We start from the raw sequence: 20424 nt of genomic DNA on the forward strand, positions 1-20424 counted from the left end.
CCTCCATTCTCACCCCTCTGGCCGCACACCCAGTTCGCACCAGTAAAAACCAGTCTGGAGCACACGGGAAAGGCTCTGGGATTCCCCCAGAAGCTGAGGGGGGGCTGAGTGTGACACCCCCATCCCCAACACCCCTGAGGAGCGGGAGTGGGTGGGTGCCCCCCTCCTGAGCACCCAAAATCCTGCAGGAGCCCAGGCCTGCGCTCGGTGTCTCCCACTCTGCTTCCGAGGATCCTAACGACTTTTCCAGCCTTTTCCTTTTTTTTTTCATTTTCTTCTTCTTCTTTATTATTTTTTTTCCCCTCATTCAAAGTGGGAATTCTTCCCTTTTCCCAGCCCCCAACCCCTTGTCCCGCATTCCTGGGGCGGGCGGCCGGGGCTTGATGAGGTGGCATCATCCCGTCCTTCCCCCCCCTTTTTTTTTTTTATTCCCCTCCCTCTCCATATATACATAAAAAAAAAGGAAAGAAAAAGAAAAAAAACACCCAAGCCGATGACATTCTTTTCTTTTCTGTCATGCTGCAAAAATTAAAGACACATCTTCAGCCTGGAGCCCGGCCAGGGCTTTTCGAGTCGCCGGGGCAGGATTGGAGGAGGCTTCGCCTGCAACGTGTCTTGGATGCACGGACACAGGGCTGGGGAAGGGATACGGGGCTGGAGAGTGGATGTGGGGCTGGGGAAGGGATACGGGGCTGGATATGGGGTTAGGGAATGGATACGGGGCTGGGGAATGGATACAGGAATGGATATGGGGCTGGAGAGTGGATGTGGGGCTGGGGAAGGGATACGGGGCTGGATACGGGGCTGGATATGGGGTTAGGGAATGGATACGGGGCTGGGGAATGGATACAGGAATGGATATGGGGCTGGAGAGTGGATGTGGGGCTGGATATGGGGTTAGAGAATGGATATGGGGCTGGGGAAGGGATATGGGGCTGGGGAATGGATATGGGGTTAGGGAATGGATACAGGGTTGGGGAAGGGATACGGGGCTGGGAAAGGGATACGGGGCTGGATATGGGGCTGGGGAATGGATACGGGGCTGGGGAAGGGATATGGGGCTGGATACGGGGTTAGGGAATGGATATGGGGCTGGATACGGGGTTAGGGAATGGATATGGGGCTGAGGAAGGGATACAGGAATGGATATGGGGCTGGATATGGGGTTAGGGAATGGATATGGGGTTAGGGAATGGATATGGGGCTGGGGAAGGGATACGGGGCTGGGGAAGGGATACAGGGCTGCGGAAGGGATATGGGGCTGGATACGGGGTTAGGGAATGGATATGGGGCTGGGGAAGGGATACAGGGCTGGAGAATGGATACAGGGCTGAGGAATGGATATAGGGCTGAGGAATGGATACAGGGCTGAGGAACGGATATAGGGCTGAGGAATGGATATGGTGCTGGAGAATGGATATGGGGCTGGGGAGTGGATGTGGGTCTGGAGAGTGGATATGGGACTGGATATGGGGTTAGAGGATGGATACAGGGCTGGGGAACGGATGTGGGGCTGGATATGGGGCTGGATACAGGGACAGGGCTGGGACACTGGCGTGGCCCCACAGACACGCGTGGCCCCATGAGTGACCCCCGCCCCTCCTGCAGTGAATTTTATTTTTGTATTTCATATTTAAATTTAATGGCAGAACAAAATAAAAATCTCCCGGTGGCACCAAGGAGGGGAGGGGGTGTGACGTGTCCTGTGTCCCCCCCGTTATTTCATTGTTAAATTTCATGGATTTGGGGTTTTCCCGAAGGAAAATCAAGGAACGTCCTGGTGGGAGCTCCCGCTTTGATGTGGGGTCGCTCTGCAGTGCTCCCAGTGCTCCCAGTGCTCCCAGTATTCCACTGGGCCTCTAAGTGGGCAGCTTAGTGGCAGGAGGGACTAGCAGAGTGCTCCCAGTATTCCCAGTGCTCCCAGTGCTCCCAGCAACCTGCTGAGCCTGCAAGCTCTCGGCATAGCGGTGGTGGGGACAGGCTGAGTGAGCCCAGTGCTCCCAGTATTCCCAGTGCTCCCAGTATTCCCAGTATTCCCAGTGCTCCCATGGGTCTTCAGTCCCAGCGACAGGGTAGACAGAGGTTAAACGAGCCCAGTTTGCCCAGTTCTCCCAGTATTCCCAGTAATCCAGTGAAACTCCAAACCCTCCGTGCCCTGATGATGGAGACGAATGGAGGTGTGAAGGCCCAGCCCAGTGCTCCCAGTGCTCCCAGTGCTCCCAGTATTCCAATGAGCTTTCAAACCCTCAGCACGGTGGGGGGGACAAATGGAGTGAGCCCAGTATTCCCAGTATTCCCAGTACCCCATTGAGCCCTCAGGCTCCCAGCACAGTGACACTGGGGACAAACTGAGCTCTCCCAGTGCTCCCAGTGCTCCCAGTACTCCCAGCATTCCAATGAGCTTTCAAACCCTCAGCACAGTGTGGGGGGGACAAATGGAGTGAGCCCAGTATTCCCAGTGCTCCCAGTATTCCCAGTATTCCCAGTATTCCTCCAAGCCCTCAAGCTCCCAGCACAGCCACAGTGGGACAAACTGAGCACTCCCAGTGCTCCCAGTTCTCCCAGTACCCCACGAGCCCTCAGCCCCTCAGCACAGCCTGGGGTGGGGGGCACCAGGTCTGAGCCCCCTCTCCCTTCCCCCCCTGCCCCCTTTTCCCACCCCACTCCCCAAAATCCCCCCGGGAGCGGCGGGAGCCGCCCCTCCCCCGGTGCCACCTTGGCCGTGCCCGTCCCCGCTCGCTGCCGAGCTCCCGGCCCTGGTACCGACGTGGATTTTTTTGGCGTGTAATTACACCCTCCCCAAATTGCACGGTAGGCTCTGGATCATTGTCCAGGAGCTTTTGCTTTTTCCAACCAACGTGGCTCCTTCAAATGTGGAAACGGCCGTGGAGCCGTGCCAGGGGGGGAGCGCGGGGAGCGAGAGGAGCCGGGGAAAGGAAGGGGAAAGAGGCAAAGAAAGGGCTAAAAACACAAAGCGAGCGGCTCTGGGGGAGGGGTTCGGGGTGTCTGTGGTTCCTGGAGGGGCTTTGGGGTTGGGGTCCCTCAGGGGATGCTCCTGGGGCCCGTCCAAGGGATGCTCTGGGGGCTGCTGGCCTCGGCCTTGCACCACGCTGGGGTTTGGCCCCGCTGGAGGGGGGGTCCCGGTGGGGAGCCCCGGGTGGGATTTGGGGTGCCCCAGCCGCGGGGGGGCTGTGGGGAGGGGGTGGCAGGGCCTTGGTGCCGCTCCCGGCGTCGCGTGGCACCGGGGTCCCCAAAGCGCCACGTGCCACATCCCTGTCCCCACCCAGCCGGACACCCCCGAGCGTGCAGACCCCCCCCAAAAAACCCCACAACCCCCCCAAACCCCGCACCCCAAAACCCCCCAGAGCCCCAACCCCGGCCGTGCCGGGCCCGGCCCCACACGCGTGTGCCCGGCCGCGTTTGCGTGTGCCCGCCCGTGTTTGCGTGTGCAAGGACACACGGCCGGGGGGGGGGGGGGCAGGGGGTGCCCCCCGACTCTCAGGGTGCCTCTGATTGGCCGAGAGGGCCGCCCAAAATCCGCGGCTCGCGCCGGGTCCCACCTCCCCGCGCTATAAAGGCGCCGGCGCGGCAGCGGGCAAAGGGCAGTAGGAACTTTCTGCTGGGGTCTGGATTGGGAGCTCCAGGGTTGCGTCGGCCCCGCATGACCCCAAGCTAAGAACAAAAGAGACCCCAAAGAGTCTACATGTCTAATATTTAGACATGTTCAGCTTTGTGGATTCTCGGTCACTGCTGTTGATAGCAGCGACTGTCCTACTCACCCGCGGGCAAGGAGAGGAAGACAGTGAGTAGTGGGCGCTGGGTGATGCCCCTCACCCCCGGCGGGACGCGGCTCCGGGCCGGGACCGGCCCCGGCGGCACCGGCGGAGCCCGGCCCGGCTGCCCCGGGCTGGGCAGGGAGGGACTCGGGATGGGCGTGCGGAGCGGAGAGGGGAATTAGCGGGAAAGGAGGGAAATGAGGGGGAAAACCCGAAAAAAGAGAAGAGGATCGAGGGGATTTGGGGCTGGGGGAAAAGGGGGTTAGGGGGGCTGCGGGGGTGAGGAGCCGGGGCGCCCTGCCAAGAGCGGGGAGGGAAGGAAGGGTGGAGAGGAGCCGGCGGGGAAGGAGGGAGCCGGGACGGAGGGGAGGAGGAGGAGGAGGCCGGGAAGGGAAAGGAAAGGGGGGAAAGAGCGCGGGAGAGAGAAGAGGGGGGAGAGGAGGGAGAGGGGGGGGCCCAGCCCCGCGATCTGCGAAAGCCATCAGGAAAGAATTAGAAAAGGCTCGGATGATTCATAAGCAAAATGTTTCGGCAGCCGCGGGAGCGGGGGCTGCCAGCGGAGCGGGCCGGGGGCACCGCCGGGGTCACCCCCACGCCACGGCCCCGTGCCCGCTGCCACCTGCGCCAGGGGACACGGGGGCACCCCGGGCCCGGCGCCCACCGCTTTTTGCCCGATTTTGTCCTTTTTTGGGGGAATTTTTGGGTGCTTTTCTTAAGTACATTTTAAATTATTATTATAATATTATTATTATTATTACGATTATGATGATGGTGATGATGCATTTTGCACTGACAATGCCCACCCTGCATTTTCCGTTTCCCATTCCCCGTTCTCCGTCCTGCATTGTCCATTCTGCGTTTTGCCTTTCCCATTCCCATTCTGCCTTTTTCTTTTTTTTCCTCCCCAGAAGAATTTTGCATTTTCCATTTACTTTTTTTTCAACAACATTTTTTTCCCTTCTTTTTTTTTTCTTTGCCTTTTTCCCCCTTTTTTCACTTCTTTGCCTTTTTAATTTTTTTCCGAGGGTGTGGGCGTGTGTTCCATGAGCTGGCGCGGCCCCTCGCCCCCTCCCCACGCCGGGACCCTTCCCCACCGTGGGGCCACCCCCGGGCCTGGCCGCCCGCCCCGCCGCCCCCTCCCTCCCCTCGCACCCCCGATCCCATCTGGCCCGGTCCGGCCCCGTCCCGCACCCGCCCGGATCCGATTTCAGCGCGGATTCGGGGCCAGCCCGCCCCGTTCCGTCCCTGTCGCGCCCCCCGGGGGTGCCGGGGACCCCCCCTGCCCTGGGGGCGGTGTTTGCCTTGGCCCCCGCCGGCCGGAGCGAGCGGCCGCGGGGATTTTTTTGTTTAAATTCCAGCCGATGTGGGAAGAGTTTATTGTGGAGCTTTTCCTGTGTCACGGCGCGGGGCTGATGAGAACCAGATGAAGGGAGAAGCGCTGCGGGAGCGGGGAGGGGGCGCGGGGAGGGGGCGGCCCGGGCCGGCTCCCGCCGCCCCCGCTGACGCCGCACCCGCCCCGTCCCAGTCCAAACCGGGAGCTGCGTCCAGGATGGGCTCACCTACAACGACAAGGACGTGTGGAAGCCAGAACCGTGCCAGATCTGCGTCTGCGACAGCGGCAACATCCTGTGCGACGAGGTGATCTGCGAGGACACCTCCGACTGCCCCAACGCCGAGATCCCCTTCGGAGAGTGCTGCCCCATCTGTCCCGACACCGACGGTACCGCCGCGCCCCCCCCGGGTCCCCCGGACCCCCCCGGACCCCCGGGCCCCCCGCCCGGGGGATGCTGCTCTGCTCTGAGCCCCCCTTTTTCCCCCCACAGTCTCCCCTGCCTACCCAGAGACCGCTGGAGTAGAGGTAAGGGACCCCCAAAACGCAGCCCCCACAAATTTCACCCTGCCCCCGTTTTTGGAGCTGTCCCCCCTTTTCTAACCTGTTCTGTGTCTGCCCCACAGGGTCCTAAAGGAGACACCGGCCCCAAAGGAGACAGGGTGGGTGTGTCCCCCCTCAGAGCCCCCTGCTCTGCAGGGACCCCAATCCCAGTGGGGCTCACCCCAATCCCAGTGGGGCTCACCCCAATCCTACTGGGGCTCACCCCAATTCCTCCTTGGGCTCACCCCAATCCCTCCTTGGGCTCACCCCATCCCAGTGGGGTTCACCCCAATTCTGCTGGGGCTCACCCCCATCCCTCCTGTGCTCACCTCCTCTTCTCTCCGCAGGGACTCCCCGGCCCCCCCGGCAGAGATGGGATGCCCGGACAGCCCGGACTCCCGGGCCCCCCCGGCCCCCCCGGCCCCCCAGGCCTCGGCGGGGTGAGTGTGGGGGGGTCCCTGGAGGCGCAGCCCCCCCGGGGGTCCCGTGCCCCGCTCACCCCCCGCTCTCCCTCTCCCGCAGAACTTCGCTCCCCAGATGTCCTACGGCTACGACGAGAAGGCCGGAGGCATGGCCGTGCCCGGGCCCATGGTGAGCCGGGGACACCGGGGACATCGGGGGACACTGGGGACATCGGGGGACACTGGGGACATCAGGGACATCAGGGACATAGGGACACAAGGGACACAGGGGACATCAGGGGCACAGGGGGTGAAGCTCCACAAGAGACAGGAGTGCTCCCTGTGCCGGTGACGTCACTGAGCACTGGGACAGGGGTGGAGTGACAATGGGGACAAGGATGGGGACAGGGATGGGACAGGCATGGAAACAGGGATGGAGTGACAACAGAGACAGGGATGTGTGAGGGTAGGGACAGAGATGGGGACAGGTTTGTACTGGGACAGGGATGGGGACAGGGATGTGACAGGGATGGGGACAGGGATGGAGTGACAACAGAGACAGGGATGTGACAGGGATGGGGACAGGGATGGAGTGACAACAGAGACAGGGATGTGTGGAGATGGGAACAGTTATAGGGACAGGGATGTGACAGGGATGGGGACAGGGATGGAGTGACAACAGAGACAGGGATGTGTGGAGATGGGAACAGTTATAGGGACAGGGATGTGACAGGGATGGGGACAGGGATGGAGTGACAACAGAGACAGGGATGTGTGAGGGTAGGGACAGAGATGGGGACAGGTTTGTACTGGGACAGGGATGGGGACAGGGATGTGGAATGATGGGGACAGGAATGGAGTGACAACAGAGACGGATGTGTGGGGATGGGGACAGTTATAGGGACAGGGATGTGACAGGGATGGGGACAGGGATGGGGACAGAGTTGGGGACAGGGATGGAGTGACAATAGGGACAGGGATGTGTGGAGATTGGGGACAGTTATAGGGACAAGGATGGGGACAGGGATGTGACAGGGATGGAGTGACAATAGGGACAGGGATGTGTGGAGATTGGGGACAGGGATGGGGACAGAGATGGAGTGACAACACAGACAGAAGTGTGTGGGGATGGGGACAGAGATGGGGACTGAGTTGGGGACAGGTTGGTGATGGGCACAGGGATGGGGTGGCAGTGGGGACAGGGATGGGGACACGGTGTTGGGGTGGCAGTGGGGGCATGGCATAGGGGCAGGGATGGGGTGGCAATGGGGACAGGGAGTGGGGGGTGATGGGGACAAGGAGGGGGTGGCTTTGGGACAGCAGGGGGAGGGGTGTGGGTGACAACAGGGCCCAGTGGGTGCAGCAATGGGTGGGGATGGGGATGGGGACAGGGACAGGGTGACACTGATGACGTTTCTGTTCTCCCCCAGGGCCCAGCTGGTCCCCGTGGTCTCCCCGGCCCTCCCGGTGCTCCCGTGAGTGTCACCTCTTCCTGTCCATTTGGGACTGGGGACAAACAGCCCCCAGGGCCCCTCTGGGTGGTGGGGGGACAGGTCGGAGGGTGTCACACCCCTCCTGACTCCTACAGAAGCACGTGGGGACAAACTCCTGGTGCCACCACACGGGGGGACACCGCCACTGCCACCAGGTGATCCAGGCCCAAATTTCTCACTTTCTGACTCTTTTTTTTTCCCTTTATTTTTTCTCCACAGGGTCCTCAAGGTTTCCAAGGCCCCCCTGGTGAACCTGGAGAGCCTGGTGCTTCTGTGAGTGCTGTCACCTGCTGCTCCAGCCCATGTCCCCAGGGATGGGGACAACGCTCCCAGCCCTGCCTGTGGCCACACTGTCCCTGCTCTGGGGCTGGCACTGCCCCACTGGGTGGCAGAGTGACAGGGGACAGCTGTCACTGCAGCCCCCTCACCCCTGCCCCCCCTCTCTCTAGGGTCCCATGGGTCCCCGAGGTCCCGCTGGCCCCCCTGGCAAGAACGGAGATGACGTAAGTGGCCTCTCCACGGGGTCCCCCCACTTTGGGGCCTGGTGGCCCTGCCAGCCCCCCCAGGTGAGCAGGAGCTGCCTGGCTTGGGGACACGCCACCGACGCTGTGTCCTTGTCCTCAGGGTGAAGCTGGCAAGCCTGGCCGCCCCGGAGAGCGGGGTCCCCCTGGCCCCCAGGTGAGACCGTGAGGGGACACCCCCGGCTGTCCCCCCGTGGGGAGCAGGGCGCTGTGGGGTGGGGACAGCCCCCCCAGCGCCCCCATCACCGCCCCCTGTCCCCCCCAGGGCGCTCGAGGTCTCCCCGGAACCGCCGGCCTGCCGGGCATGAAGGGACACAGGGTGAGTGCCCCTCCCCTGCTGGTGACACTGAGGGGACAAGGACCCCTGACCTCAGCCAGGGTCCCCTCCTGACCCCCCTGGCCCTTCTCTCTCCTGCCCCCAGGGTTTCAGCGGCCTGGATGGTGCCAAGGGTGAGCCCGGTCCTGCTGGCCCCAAGGTGAGGAGTGGTGGCAGTGCCACCCCTGTCCTGGCAATGCCACCGCTGTCCCCTCCTCCCTGCACAGCGGGTCCCTCACGGTGTCCTTCCTCCCTAGGGAGAGCCCGGCAGCCCCGGAGAGAACGGAGCTCCTGGGCAGATGGTGAGTGCAGGACTCGGGGGCTGCGGGGGGTTCTGGGCTACAGGGGACAAGGACAGGGGGTGACACCTGATGGGGACCCAGCTCCTCCTCAGGGGGAACGGGGCGGGAGGGGTCTGGCAGCAGCGGGGGGGCCCAGGGGTGGGAGGAGGCTCAGAAGGGGGAAGTGTCCGTCCAGGTGAGCCGAACTGTCCTGAGCGTGTCCTGTCCCCTCCCCAGGGTCCTCGTGGTCTTCCCGGCGAGAGAGGCCGCCCCGGCCCGTCCGGCCCGGCTGTGAGTATGGGGGATGGGCAGGGCTGAGACCCCTGCCCGGGCACGGGGGGCTGGGGTCACCTGTCCGGCCCGTGAGGGTCACCTGTCCGGCCCGTGAGGGTCACCTGTCCGGCCCGCGGGGGTCACTGTCCGGCCCTCGGGGGTCACTGTCCGGCCCTCGGGGGTCGCTCACGGTGTCCCCTCTCCCGCAGGGTGCTCGTGGCAATGACGGTGCTCCCGGTGCTGCCGGTCCCCCCGTGAGTACCCCCGAGCCCTCCCGCGGCTTCTCCGGAGGGAGATCCCGTCCCAGGATCCCAGAGATCCCATCCCAGGAGCTCTGCAGCCTGGGGACCCCCACAGGGTCCCGCCCGCGCCAGGGGGTCGGGACCCCCGCGGGACCCCCCCTCTGACTCGCGTCCTCTCTCTTTTTTAGGGTCCCACCGGTCCCGCTGGTCCCCCCGGCTTCCCCGGTGCCGCTGGTGCTAAGGTGGGGCCTGCCGGGTTCTGCCGGGCTGGGAGGGGCTGGGGGGCACTGGGAGCGCGGGGAGGGGGCGCGCTGGGAGGGGAGGGGGTGCCCGGAGTGCCCCGGGACAGGGGCACAGGTGGGGACAGCCCCGGCCGTGTCCCGGGCGCCTCTGCGGGCTGTGCCCCGCGGGAAGGAGCCGCAGATGGAGCCAGCCCTGCCGGGGCAGCCCCGGCGCTCACGGCTCCTCCTCCTCCTCCTCTTCCTCCCCAGGGTGAGACAGGTCCCCAGGGAGCTCGTGGCAGCGAAGGTCCCCAAGGTGCTCGCGGTGAGCCCGGTCCCCCCGGCCCTGCTGGCGCTGCCGGTCCCGCTGTAAGTGACACCCGAGGGCTCCCCGTCCTTCGGCCTCACGTCCTGCCAGCCCCGCCGTGACCCTCCTCTTCCTCCTTCTCTCCGCAGGGCAACCCCGGTGCTGACGGCCAACCTGGAGCCAAGGGCGCCACCGTGAGTGTCCCCCGCGTCCCCCCGCGGCCGGGCAGGAGGGGCCGCGCCCCCTCCTCACGGCCCCCCGTGCCTCTTGCAGGGCGCTCCCGGCATCGCTGGCGCCCCCGGCTTCCCCGGAGCCCGCGGTCCCTCCGGCCCGCAGGGCCCCAGCGGAGCCCCCGGCCCCAAGGGTAACACCGTGAGTATCCCCAGCCCCCCCCCCGGCTGCCTCCTGCCGGGCTGGGGTCCCCCCTCTGCTCCGGGGGGCTCCTGGAGGCGCCTCCCGAGGTGTCTCCGCAGCCCCGCCAGGGCGGGCTGGCGCAGGGGGTGGCAGAGGCCGGGCCCTTGTCCCGCTGAGGGCTCACGGGGTCGTGACTCGGGGGTCCCTCTGCTCCCCGGCCCGGAGTTAAACCTTTTCTCTCTTCCCTCCAGGGTGAGCCCGGCGCTCCAGGCAACAAAGGCGACACCGGTGCCAAAGGCGAACCCGTGAGTGACCCCCCGAAGTGTCCCCGGGGGCGCGGCCCCTGCCGGCCCCTCCTGGGGGTCCTCATCCCTTCGCCTCCTCCCCCAGGGTCCCGCTGGTGTCCAAGGCCCCCCCGGCCCCGCTGGCGAGGAAGGCAAGAGAGGAGCCCGCGGTGAGCCCGGCCCCGCTGGGCTGCCCGGCCCCGCCGGCGAACGCGTGAGTGGCAGCGTCCCTGTCCCTGTCCCCTGCCTGTCCCTGTCCCCAACCCTGCCATGTCCCTGTCCCCAGCCCTGCCTGTCCCTGTCCCCAGCCCTGCCTGTCCCTGTCCCCATCCCCGCCATGTCCCTGTCCCCAGCCCTGCATGTCCCTGTCCCCAGCCCTGCCTGTCCCTGTCCCCATCCCCGCCCTCCTCCCGTCTCCCCGTGTCCCGCGGCTGACCCCTGTCCTCGCTCGGGGACACCGCGGTGACACCCCCAGCCCCCCGTGCCCCCTCTGCCACATCCCTGCCCCGCACCCCCAGCCCCCCGCGCCCCCCGGTGTCCCCGCACTGACCGTGCCGTGTCCCCCTCAGGGCGCTCCCGGCAGCCGCGGTTTCCCTGGCGCCGATGGCATCGCCGGTCCCAAGGTGGGTCCCCGCCTCCTCCTGCGGGACAAATTCCCCTCAGCGCGGCCCTGGCCACCCTGGCCGCTGTCCCCTGTGCCCGCGCGGTGGCCACAGCGGCCCCGAGCCGCCGCCACCCGCGGGGACACGGCTCAGTCCCGGTCCCCGGGTGCTGCCCCGCAGCTGCGTCACCGCTGTCCCCCCTCCCCAGGGTCCCCCCGGCGAGCGCGGCTCCCCCGGCCCCGTTGGCCCCAAAGGATCTCCTGGTGAAGCTGGACGCCCTGGGGAACCCGGACTCCCCGGTGCCAAGGTGAGGGTGACACGGTGACACGGTGACACGGTGACACGGGCGCAGGGCGGCCCCGCTCTTTGTGCCGGCCGGAGCCGCTTTCCAGGATTCTCCCTGGAATCCCTGAGCTCCTGACGCCCCTCCCGCTGCCCCGCAGGGTCTGACTGGAAGCCCCGGGAGCCCCGGACCCGACGGCAAGACCGGCCCCCCTGTAAGTTGTCCCCGCGGGTGTCCCCTCCTCCCCCGGCTCGCCACGGGCCCCGCTGATGGAGCCCTGGCTCCCCCCGGCAGGGCCCCGCTGGTCAAGACGGACGCCCCGGCCCCCCCGGCCCCCCCGGAGCCCGCGGCCAGGCCGGCGTGATGGGATTCCCCGGTCCCAAGGGTGCTGCGGTGAGTGCCCCCCTCCCCCTGGGGGCCGCTCGGGGGTCCTGTGCCCCCCTCCCCGCGGTGGTCGCGGGCTGACCCCGCTCTGCTTCCAGGGCGAACCCGGCAAACCCGGCGAGAGAGGAGCCCCCGGCCCGCCCGGCGCCGTGGTGAGTGCGGGGGAGGCGACAGCGAGGGTGACACCGGTGACAGAGAGGGTCACCGTGGTGCGGGGTGGCAGGGAGGGTGACAGGGAGGGTGACAGGGAGGGTGACAAGGAGGGTGACATCACCCCAGCGTGGGGTGCCAGGGAGGGCACGGGCCAGGCGCGATGGGGTGTGAACGGGGTGTGAATTCGGTGTGAATTTAGTGTGAATTTGCTGTGAATTTGCTGTGAATTTGCTGTGAATGCGGGGCGGGCGGCCCAGCGCAGCCAGGGAAGGCTCCGGGCCCGCGGGATGAGGTGTTTGGGATCCCGGCCCGGTGAGGTGTTTGGGATCCCGGCCCGGTGGCTCCCGGCGCCGCTGGCTCGGGGACAGCGGCGGTGACGTGGCCGGGCAGCGGCCACGGTGTCCCCCGGCCTTCCAAGGATCCCCTGACCCCGTCCAGACCCCCGCCCAGCCCGGGGGGCGCACAGAGCCCTGCGGGGGCGGCTCTGAGCACCCTCCTCTCCCTCCTCCCCAGGGTCCTGCTGGCAAAGATGGTGAAACCGGCGCCCAAGGTCCCCCCGGCCCCACCGTGAGTATCCCCCGGCCCGCGGCCACCCCCGGCCACGCCTGGCCACCAAACCAGGGGCTCGGGAGCCACCTGCCCCCCTCCATGGCTGTCCTGTGCCCCCCAGGGTCCCGCTGGAGAAAGAGGAGAACAAGGTCCTGCTGGTGCTCCCGGCTTCCAGGTGAGGGGTGTCCCCTTCCCCGGCCGGGGACAAAGCCCCCGGGCTGTGGGTGACACTCCCCTTGTCCCCTCTGTGGTGGCTCACGGCTTCTCTTCTTCCTCCCCAGGGTCTGCCCGGCCCCGCTGGCCCCCCTGGCGAGGCTGGCAAGCCCGGTGAGCAGGTGAGTGTGGGGACCCTCCTGTCCCCTCCTGTCCCCTCCTGTCCCCTCCCCATCGCCCTTCTCCTGGTGGGGTCCCCCCTCACCAGGGCACCCCCAGTGCTCCTTGCAGAGGGGGAGCAGTGGGACCCAGCCCTGCCCCTGGGGGTACCCTGGGGACCCCTCTGGTTGTCCCGTGTCACCTGTGCCCCTCTGACTCGTCACCCTCTCCCTCAGGGTGTCCCTGGAGATGCTGGAGCCCCCGGTCCCGCCGGTGCCAGGGTAAGCTGAACCCCTCTGTGTCCCCTGGGCACCCCGAGGTGCCCCACACGCCCCTGACAGCCTCGGGCCCTGTCCTGCCCCCCCTCCCCAGGGCGAGAGAGGATTCCCTGGAGAACGCGGTGTCCAAGGCCCCCCCGGCCCCCAAGGTCCTCGTGGTGCTAACGGCGCTCCCGGTAACGATGGTGCTAAGGTGGGTGCCAGGCCGGGCTGGCAGGGGACTGTCCCCAGCCGTGGGGGTGGCCGGGTTTGGCTTCACCCCCTGAGGCCGGCGCTGAAGCCGGGCTGGGGCTGCTGTGCCGGGCTCTCGCTGATTTTTTGATGTTTTCCCTCTTTCCCAGGGCGATGCTGGCGCTCCCGGAGCCCCCGGGAGCCAAGGGCCCCCCGGTCTGCAGGGAATGCCCGGAGAGCGTGGTGCTGCCGGCCTGCCAGGCGCCAAGGGTGACAGAGTACGTGTCCCCAAAGCCCTCGTGTCCCCAGAACCCAGTGTCCCCCTCGGTGACCTGCTCCCCACCATCCCTGCGCCCCCTCATTGTCCCCTCGGGGCTGGATGTGCCCCCGAGCCGAGGCTGGGGGGCAGCAGCGCCCTGGGAGGGGATGCTCTGTGTCACCTCTGTGCCCATCCCTTGGGGACAATCCCTCGCTCAGAGCCCAGCTCTTGTGAGGAGGAGGAGGAGGAGGATGAGGACTGTCCCAGGGAGGATGAAGGACCGGGGATGTCTCTGTGCACGGAGAGGTGAAGCCCTGCAGGGGAGCTGTCCCTGTAACCGCCCCTTGTGTCCCCCCCTCAGGGTGACCCCGGTCCCAAAGGTGCTGATGGCGCTCCTGGCAAGGACGGTCTCCGAGGTCTGACCGGCCCCATCGGCCCCCCCGGCCCCGCTGGTGCTCCTGGTGACAAGGTAGGGACATCCCAGGGGACAGAAGTGCCCGGACTGTCACCATCACCTCCTCGCCACATCCCTGACCCCTTTGTTTCTGTTTTCCTCCCCTTTTCCAGGGTGAAGCCGGTCCCCCCGGTCCTGCTGGTCCCACTGGTGCCCGTGGTGCTCCTGTAAGTGTCCCCCACTCTCAGTGGTGGCCCTGCCACTCCTTGGTGGCCGCGGTGGCCGTCCCCTGCCTGTCTCACGCCGTTCCCTCCCACCTCTCCTCTCCAGGGTGACCGCGGCGAGCCCGGCCCTCCCGGTCCTGCTGGATTTGCTGGCCCCCCCGTAAGTGCCACGGCCTGGTCCCCCCCCGCCCGGGGGTCCCCTGCTGCCCCCCAGGGTGGCCCTGAGCCCCCCGAGCTCACCCCGTGTCCCGCAGGGCGCCGACGGCCAGCCTGGTGCTAAAGGTGAAACTGGGGATGCTGGAGCCAAGGGTGACGCCGGCCCCCCCGGCCCCGCTGGCCCCACTGGTGCTCCTGGACCTGCTGTGAGTGACCCCCCCGAGCCCCCCCTCTGCCCGGGCTGCAGCCCCGCAGCGCAGCTCACCCCTCTCCTCCTCCTCCTCCTCCTCTTCCTCCTGCCCAGGGTGCTGTTGGTGCTCCCGGTCCCAAAGGTGCTCGCGGAAGCGCTGGACCCCCTGTGAGTACCGGTCCTGTGGGGAGGGGGCGTTTGGGGGAGTCTGGGGGAGCCCCCGGGTGTGGGGAACCCCGAGGTGCTGCTCTAACTCGGGCTCTGCCCCTCTCTGGGGGCACCTCCGGCCCTGCACCCCCAAAACCGCCTGGGGGTGGCACCAGGGTGGGGCGGCCTCATCCCAGCAGAGGGAAAAGTGGGGGGTCCCTTTACGCCCCCCAGAGCAGCCCCCCAGGTGGGCGCTCTCCTCCCGAGCAGCAGCCCCGGGGGTCCCTGCAGTGACTCCCGGCCAGGGGTCGCCCCTGCCCCTTCGGATCCAGCCCCGCTGACCGGACCTCCCTCCCTTCCAGGGTGCTACTGGATTCCCTGGTGCTGCTGGAAGAGTTGGACCCCCCGGCCCCTCCGTGAGTACCCCTGGGGGGCTCTGGGGGGCTGGCACTGGGGACATGGAGCAGGAGGTGTTGGGGACACAGAGAGGGAGGTGTGGGGGACACAGGACAGATGTTGGGGACACGGGACAGATGTTGGGGACATGAGACAGAAGGTGCTGGGGACATGGAGAGGGAGATGTTGGGGACATGGAGCAGGAGGTGTTGGGGACACAGGACAGGAGATGTTGGGGACACAGAGAGGGAAGTGCTGGGGACACAGGACAGGAGATGGGGACATGGAGCAGGAGACGTTGGGGACACAGGACAGGAGATGGGGACATGGAGCAGGAGATGTTGGGGACACAGGACAGATGCTGGGGACACAGCACAGGAGATGCTGGAGACACAGGACAGATGTTGGGGACACATCACAGGAGATGTTGAGGACACAGGACAGATGTTGGGGTTGGGGACACAGCACAGGAGATGCTGGGGACACGAAGCGGGCGGTGCTGGGGACACGGGACAGATGCTGGAGACACAGGACAGATGTTGGGGACACATCACAGGAGATGTTGGGGACACAGGACAGATGTTGGGGACATGGGACAGGAGATGCAGGGGACACGGAACGGGCAGTGCTGGGCCCCCCCGGTGCCGCTCGTGTCCGCCCTGTCCCTCTCGGCCCCGGGCCGCCCCTGGCCGCCCTCCCGCTGCCAGCGGGGGGGTCCCAGCCTGACTTCGCCTCCCCCCTTCAGGGCAACATCGGCCTCCCCGGCCCGCCCGGCCCCGCCGGCAAGGAGGGCGGCAAAGGACCCCGCGGTGAGACCGGCCCCGCCGGCCGCCCCGGAGAGCCGGGCCCCGCCGGGCCCCCCGGTCCCCCCGGCGAGAAGGGAGCCCCCGGCGCTGACGGCCCCATCGTGAGTGACCCCCAGCCCGGCGCCCTCCGCTCATCGCCCCCTCTCGCCGTCCCCTCGGTGGCGGGGGTGGCGCCCGCTGTCGCTGAGGCTCGGTCTGTCCCCGCAGGGCGCTCCCGGCACGCCCGGACCCCAAGGTATCGCCGGCCAGCGCGGCGTGGTCGGTCTCCCCGGACAGAGAGGCGAGAGAGGCTTCCCCGGACTGCCCGGCCCCTCCGTGAGTACCGGGGGGCTCCCGAGGACCGGAGACTCTGTCACCCCCCCGGGCTGGGTGTCCGGCCGTGTCTGAGCCCCCGTTGTGTCCCCCCGCAGGGTGAACCCGGCAAACAAGGACCCTCCGGCTCCCCCGGCGAGCGCGGCCCCCCCGGCCCCATGGGCCCCCCCGGCCTGGCCGGACCCCCCGGAGAAGCCGGACGCGAGGTGAGGCCTCGGCCACCCCCGGGGCTGAGGCTGTGCCCGCTCAGGGGCTGGCACTGCCCGCAGGGGGCTCAGTGAGACCCCCCCGTGAGCCCCCAGCCCCTAACGAGGGTCTCCGCTCCCCGCAGGGCGCTCCCGGCGCTGAAGGTGCCCCCGGCCGTGACGGTGCTGCTGGTCCCAAGGTGAGCGGGCTCTGAGGGCGGCGCGGGAGGGGTGGTGGGGCTGTGCTGGCCCACACTGACCTCTCCTCTTCCTCCTCCTCCTCTTCCTCCTCCTCCTCCTCGCAGGGTGATCGCGGTGAGACCGGCCCCGCCGGCCCCCCTGGTGCTCCCGGTGCCCCCGGTGCCCCCGGCCCCGTCGGTCCTGCTGGCAAGAACGGAGATCGTGGTGAGACTGTAAGTGATGCCCTGAGAGCCCCCCCCTGCGCCCCCCGGCCCGGGGACCCCCCGAAGGAGCCGGTCCCGGGGCCTGGCCCTGGGCTCAGCCCCTGCTGCTGCTGGAGGAGCCTCCCCAGGGCCATGCCGGGGGTGCCACCGCCCCGCTCGGGGGTCCCTGAGGACCTCGGGGTGGTTCTGGCCCCAGCAGCAGCAGCAGGAGGTGCAGGGTGCTCTAACCTGTCCCCTTCTCTCCTGTCCCAGGGTCCCCAAGGTCCCGCTGGCCCCCCCGGCCCTGCTGGTGCTCGTGGCCCTGCTGTAAGTGATGTTCTGCTCCGTCCTCCTTGGTGCCGCTGTGTCCCCACGGGCGTGGGGACAGTGAGTGGCCAGGACCCCGCTCAACTCATCTTCCTCCTCCTCTTCCTCCTCCTGCAGGGCCCACAAGGTCCCCGCGGTGACAAAGGTGAAACCGGTGAACAGGGTGACAGAGGCATGAAGGGCCACCGCGGCTTCTCCGGTCTGCAGGGTCCCCCCGGTCCTCCCGTAAGTCCCGGGCGGTGTCGGCGGCCCCGGGCGCTGCCCCCGGTCCTGGAGGCAGCACCGGACGCTGATGTCACCTCTAATGTCGCCTCTGATGTCGCCTCTTCTCCTTCCTCCGCTGTCACAGGGCTCTCCTGGTGAACAAGGTCCTTCTGGTGCTTCCGGCCCCGCCGGTCCCCGAGTGAGTCCCGGGACGAGCTGCGACCCCCGGCACGGCGGGGAGGGGGGTCCCCATGGCCATCAGGGACATCCCCATGGCTGCAGGGGACAGCTCCTCCGGGGCTGCTCTCACACTCTTCTCCGTCTCGCAGGGTCCTCCCGGCTCGGCCGGCGCTGCCGGCAAGGACGGTCTGAACGGGCTGCCCGGTCCCATCGGTCCCCCCGGCCCCCGCGGCCGCACCGGCGACGTCGGTCCCGTCGTACGTCCCGACCCGCCCGCCCTCCCGGAGCCGCCCGCCCGCCGCGCCCGCTCCTCCCTCACCGGCCTCGTCCTCCTCTCGCCCCGCAGGGTCCCCCCGGCCCCCCCGGGCCCCCCGGTCCTCCCGGCCCTCCCAGCGGCGGCTTCGACTTCAGCTTCCTGCCGCAGCCGCCCCAGGAGAAGGCGCACGACGGCGGCCGCTACTACCGGGCCGACGATGCCAACGTGATGCGAGACCGCGACCTGGAGGTGGACACCACCCTCAAGAGCCTGAGCCAGCAGATCGAGAACATCCGCAGCCCCGAGGGCACCCGCAAGAACCCCGCCCGCACCTGCCGCGACCTCAAGATGTGCCACGGCGACTGGAAGAGCGGTCGGTGTCCCCCCGGTCCCCTCGGGCTCTCAGCCCGTCCCTGTCCCCTCTACTGCTCCTCTCCCCCGGTTCATCCGCACCTCCGCTCCGTCCTGCCTCTCCTGCCTGCTCTCCCCTCCATCCCCTCCCGGCCCTCTCTCCCCTTTGCTCCTCTCCTCTTCCTCTTCTGGTGCTCCACGCTCCGCCCCCAGCTCCCTCCCAGCCTTCCTCACCTCCCCTGGCTGCTCCTCACCTTCCTCCCTTCATCCTCAGCATCTCCCGTCCTTCATCCCTCAGCCCCCGTCCCTCCATCCCCTGGGGCTGCTCCTCATCCTCCATCCCTCCTGGCTCCTCCTCACCTGTTCCATCCTGGATTCTCCTCATCCTCCATCCCTCTGGCTGCTCTCAGCTCCACTCTCCATCCCCTGGGGCTCTTCCTCACCCTCATCCTTCATCCCTCCTGGCTGCTCGGGACTTCCATCCCCCCTGGCTGCTCCTCCCCTGTCCCCCCTGGCTGTCCCTCCTCCCTCCTGACCCTCTCCCTGTCCCTCCCTGTCCCCCCGGCTGTCCCTCCTCCCTGTCCCTCCTCCCCGTGTCCCCGTGTCCCCCTGTCCCCCGTCCTGACCCTCTCCCACCCCCCAGGCGAGTACTGGATCGACCCCAACCAAGGTTGCAACCTGGACGCCATCAAAGTCTTCTGCAACCTGGAGACAGGCGAGACGTGCGTGTACCCGACCCGGGCGTCGGTGGCGCGCAAGAATTGGTACCTCAGCAAGAACCCCAGGGAGAAGAAACACGTCTGGTTCGGCGAGGCCATGAGCGACGGCTTCCAGGTGAGGCTGGGGGTCCCTCCGGGGGTGACACTGCCGGGGTGACCCTGCTGGGGTGGCAGAGGGGTGACACTGCTGGGGGTGACCTCTCCAGGGTGGCCAGGGGGGTGGCAGGGGGGTGACCCTGCCGGGGGTGACCCCACCGGGGGTGACACCTCTGGGCTGTGGCCCTGCCGGGGGTGACCCTGCCAGGGGTGACCCCTTCAGGGGGTGACCCTGCCGGGGGTGACCCTGCCGGGGGTGACCCCTCTGGGCTGTGACCCCTCCGGGCTGTGACCCTAGCGGGGTGACCCTACCGGGGGTGACCCTGCTGGGGGTGACCCTACCGGGGGTGACCCTGCCGGGGGTGACCCTGCCGGGGGTGACCCCTCCGGGCTGTGACCCCACCGGGCCGTGACCCCACCGGCCGTGACCCCACGTCCATCCCGCAGTTCGAGTACGGCGGTGAGGGCTCGGACCCCGCGGACGTGGCCATCCAGCTGACCTTCCTGCGCCTCATGGCCACCGAGGCTGCCCAGAACGTCACCTACCACTGCAAGAACAGCGTGGCCTACATGGACCAGGCCAGCGGCAACCTCAAGAAGGCCCTGCTGCTGCAGGGCGCCAACGAGATCGAGATCCGCGCCGAGGGCAACTCCCCGCTTCACCTACGGCGTCACCGAGGACGGCTGCACGGTGGGTGCCGGGGGGTGACGGCGGCGGGGGGGTGTCTCTTGGGGACAGGGAGGTGACACCGATGTCCCCGCAGAGTCACACGGGCGCCTGGGGCAAGACAGTGATCGAGTACAAGACGACGAAGACCTCGCGCCTGCCCATCATCGATTTGGCTCCTATGGACGTCGGCGCTCCGGACCAGGAATTCGGCCATCGACATCGGCCCCGTCTGCTTCTTGTAACCCCGGACGCCCACGCGTGACAGGAGAGAGTAATTAATAATGATAAAAAATAATAATAATAAAAAAAACCACAAAAAAAAAACAAGCCAAAAAAAAAAAAAAAAAAGGAGAAAATTTCACATGGACTTTTTTGAATTTGTGTCGGTCTCTATCCAGCGTCTCTCAAACAACTCCGGTTGCGTTGCCGTAGAGAAAAAACCTCAAAAACCCTCCCCCCAAAAAAACAAAAAGAGCATTCAGCCCAAAAAATATAAAAAATCCCCAAATAAATGACTTTTTCAAACGAAATCACCAGGAAGTGGGTTCGCTTGCTTGCCCCCCCTCATTCCTCAGCTCCCCGCAGGGTCCTGGAGCCCCCCGGGACCCCCAGGCCCCCTCCCCCCAGCCCCTTCGCTTCTTGCATCTCATTAGAATTTTAATTTTTGCTGCGAGGAAGATGTTGAGCTCCTGGCTATAATTCGCATTTCCCCCCTCATTTTCCCTCTTTCTGTCCCTTCTCCTCTTTATTTTTTATTCCGACAATGCTGGTTTTGATTTCTCTCCATTTCCTGTCCTTCTGGTGAATTTTTATTATGATTTTTTTTTTTTTTGTGTTGTTCGTTGTTCATTTTATTTTTATTCAGGCAGCAAAACCAATTCCCTCCCAAGCCGGGGAGCAGCTCGGCCCTGCGCTTGACGCCCCTGTCCGGATGGCTACCTCACCGCTCTCGGGGTGTTTCATCGTCTCTTTGAGTCTGAATTTTGGGGTTCTTTTTGGTTTTTAGCTTCGTTTGGAGTTTTTCAGCCGTGCCGGGACTTTCCTGCCAGGTTCAGAGCAAAGGTGCTAATTTCCCCCTCACCTTCCCCCCTTTTT

At 66.6% G+C, this 20424-nt stretch overlaps 1 protein-coding gene and 1 long non-coding RNA gene across 2 annotated transcripts; one reads left to right on the forward strand and one right to left on the reverse strand.

Annotated features, from left to right (window-relative positions):
- Nucleotides 1-490: 490 nt before the first annotated feature.
- Nucleotides 491-4038, reverse strand: LOC134553706 (uncharacterized). Its single transcript, XR_010081150.1, has 3 exons — nucleotides 3780-4038; nucleotides 3561-3672; nucleotides 491-635 (listed from the first exon to the last, which is right to left on the reverse strand). It is a non-coding gene; the product is annotated as an uncharacterized LOC134553706 (long non-coding RNA).
- On the forward strand, nucleotides 3599-19859 carry LOC134553684 (collagen alpha-1(I) chain-like). Its single transcript, XM_063403659.1, is given in 53 exon segments — nucleotides 3599-3802; nucleotides 5302-5496; nucleotides 5600-5634; nucleotides 5733-5768; nucleotides 5997-6089; nucleotides 6172-6240; nucleotides 7481-7525; nucleotides 7763-7816; nucleotides 7993-8046; nucleotides 8168-8221; nucleotides 8330-8383; nucleotides 8487-8540; nucleotides 8638-8682; nucleotides 8899-8952; nucleotides 9144-9188; nucleotides 9365-9418; nucleotides 9668-9766; nucleotides 9854-9898; nucleotides 9978-10076; nucleotides 10310-10363; nucleotides 10449-10556; nucleotides 10912-10965; nucleotides 11153-11251; nucleotides 11388-11441; nucleotides 11522-11620; nucleotides 11710-11763; nucleotides 12278-12331; nucleotides 12435-12488; nucleotides 12595-12648; nucleotides 12862-12906; nucleotides 12998-13096; nucleotides 13245-13352; nucleotides 13695-13802; nucleotides 13901-13954; nucleotides 14058-14111; nucleotides 14206-14313; nucleotides 14412-14465; nucleotides 14807-14860; nucleotides 15586-15747; nucleotides 15854-15961; nucleotides 16057-16164; nucleotides 16290-16343; nucleotides 16449-16556; nucleotides 16800-16853; nucleotides 16971-17078; nucleotides 17203-17256; nucleotides 17387-17494; nucleotides 17584-17866; nucleotides 18488-18678; nucleotides 19107-19313; nucleotides 19315-19350; nucleotides 19424-19537; nucleotides 19539-19859. Coding segments are annotated over 53 exon segments (4362 nt in total). The 5' UTR covers nucleotides 3599-3720; the 3' UTR covers nucleotides 19572-19859.
- Nucleotides 19860-20424: the final 565 nt, after the last annotated feature.

Source organism: Prinia subflava, chromosome 8, assembly GCF_021018805.1.
Source record: "Prinia subflava isolate CZ2003 ecotype Zambia chromosome 8, Cam_Psub_1.2, whole genome shotgun sequence".
NCBI lineage: Eukaryota > Metazoa > Chordata > Aves > Passeriformes > Cisticolidae > Prinia > Prinia subflava.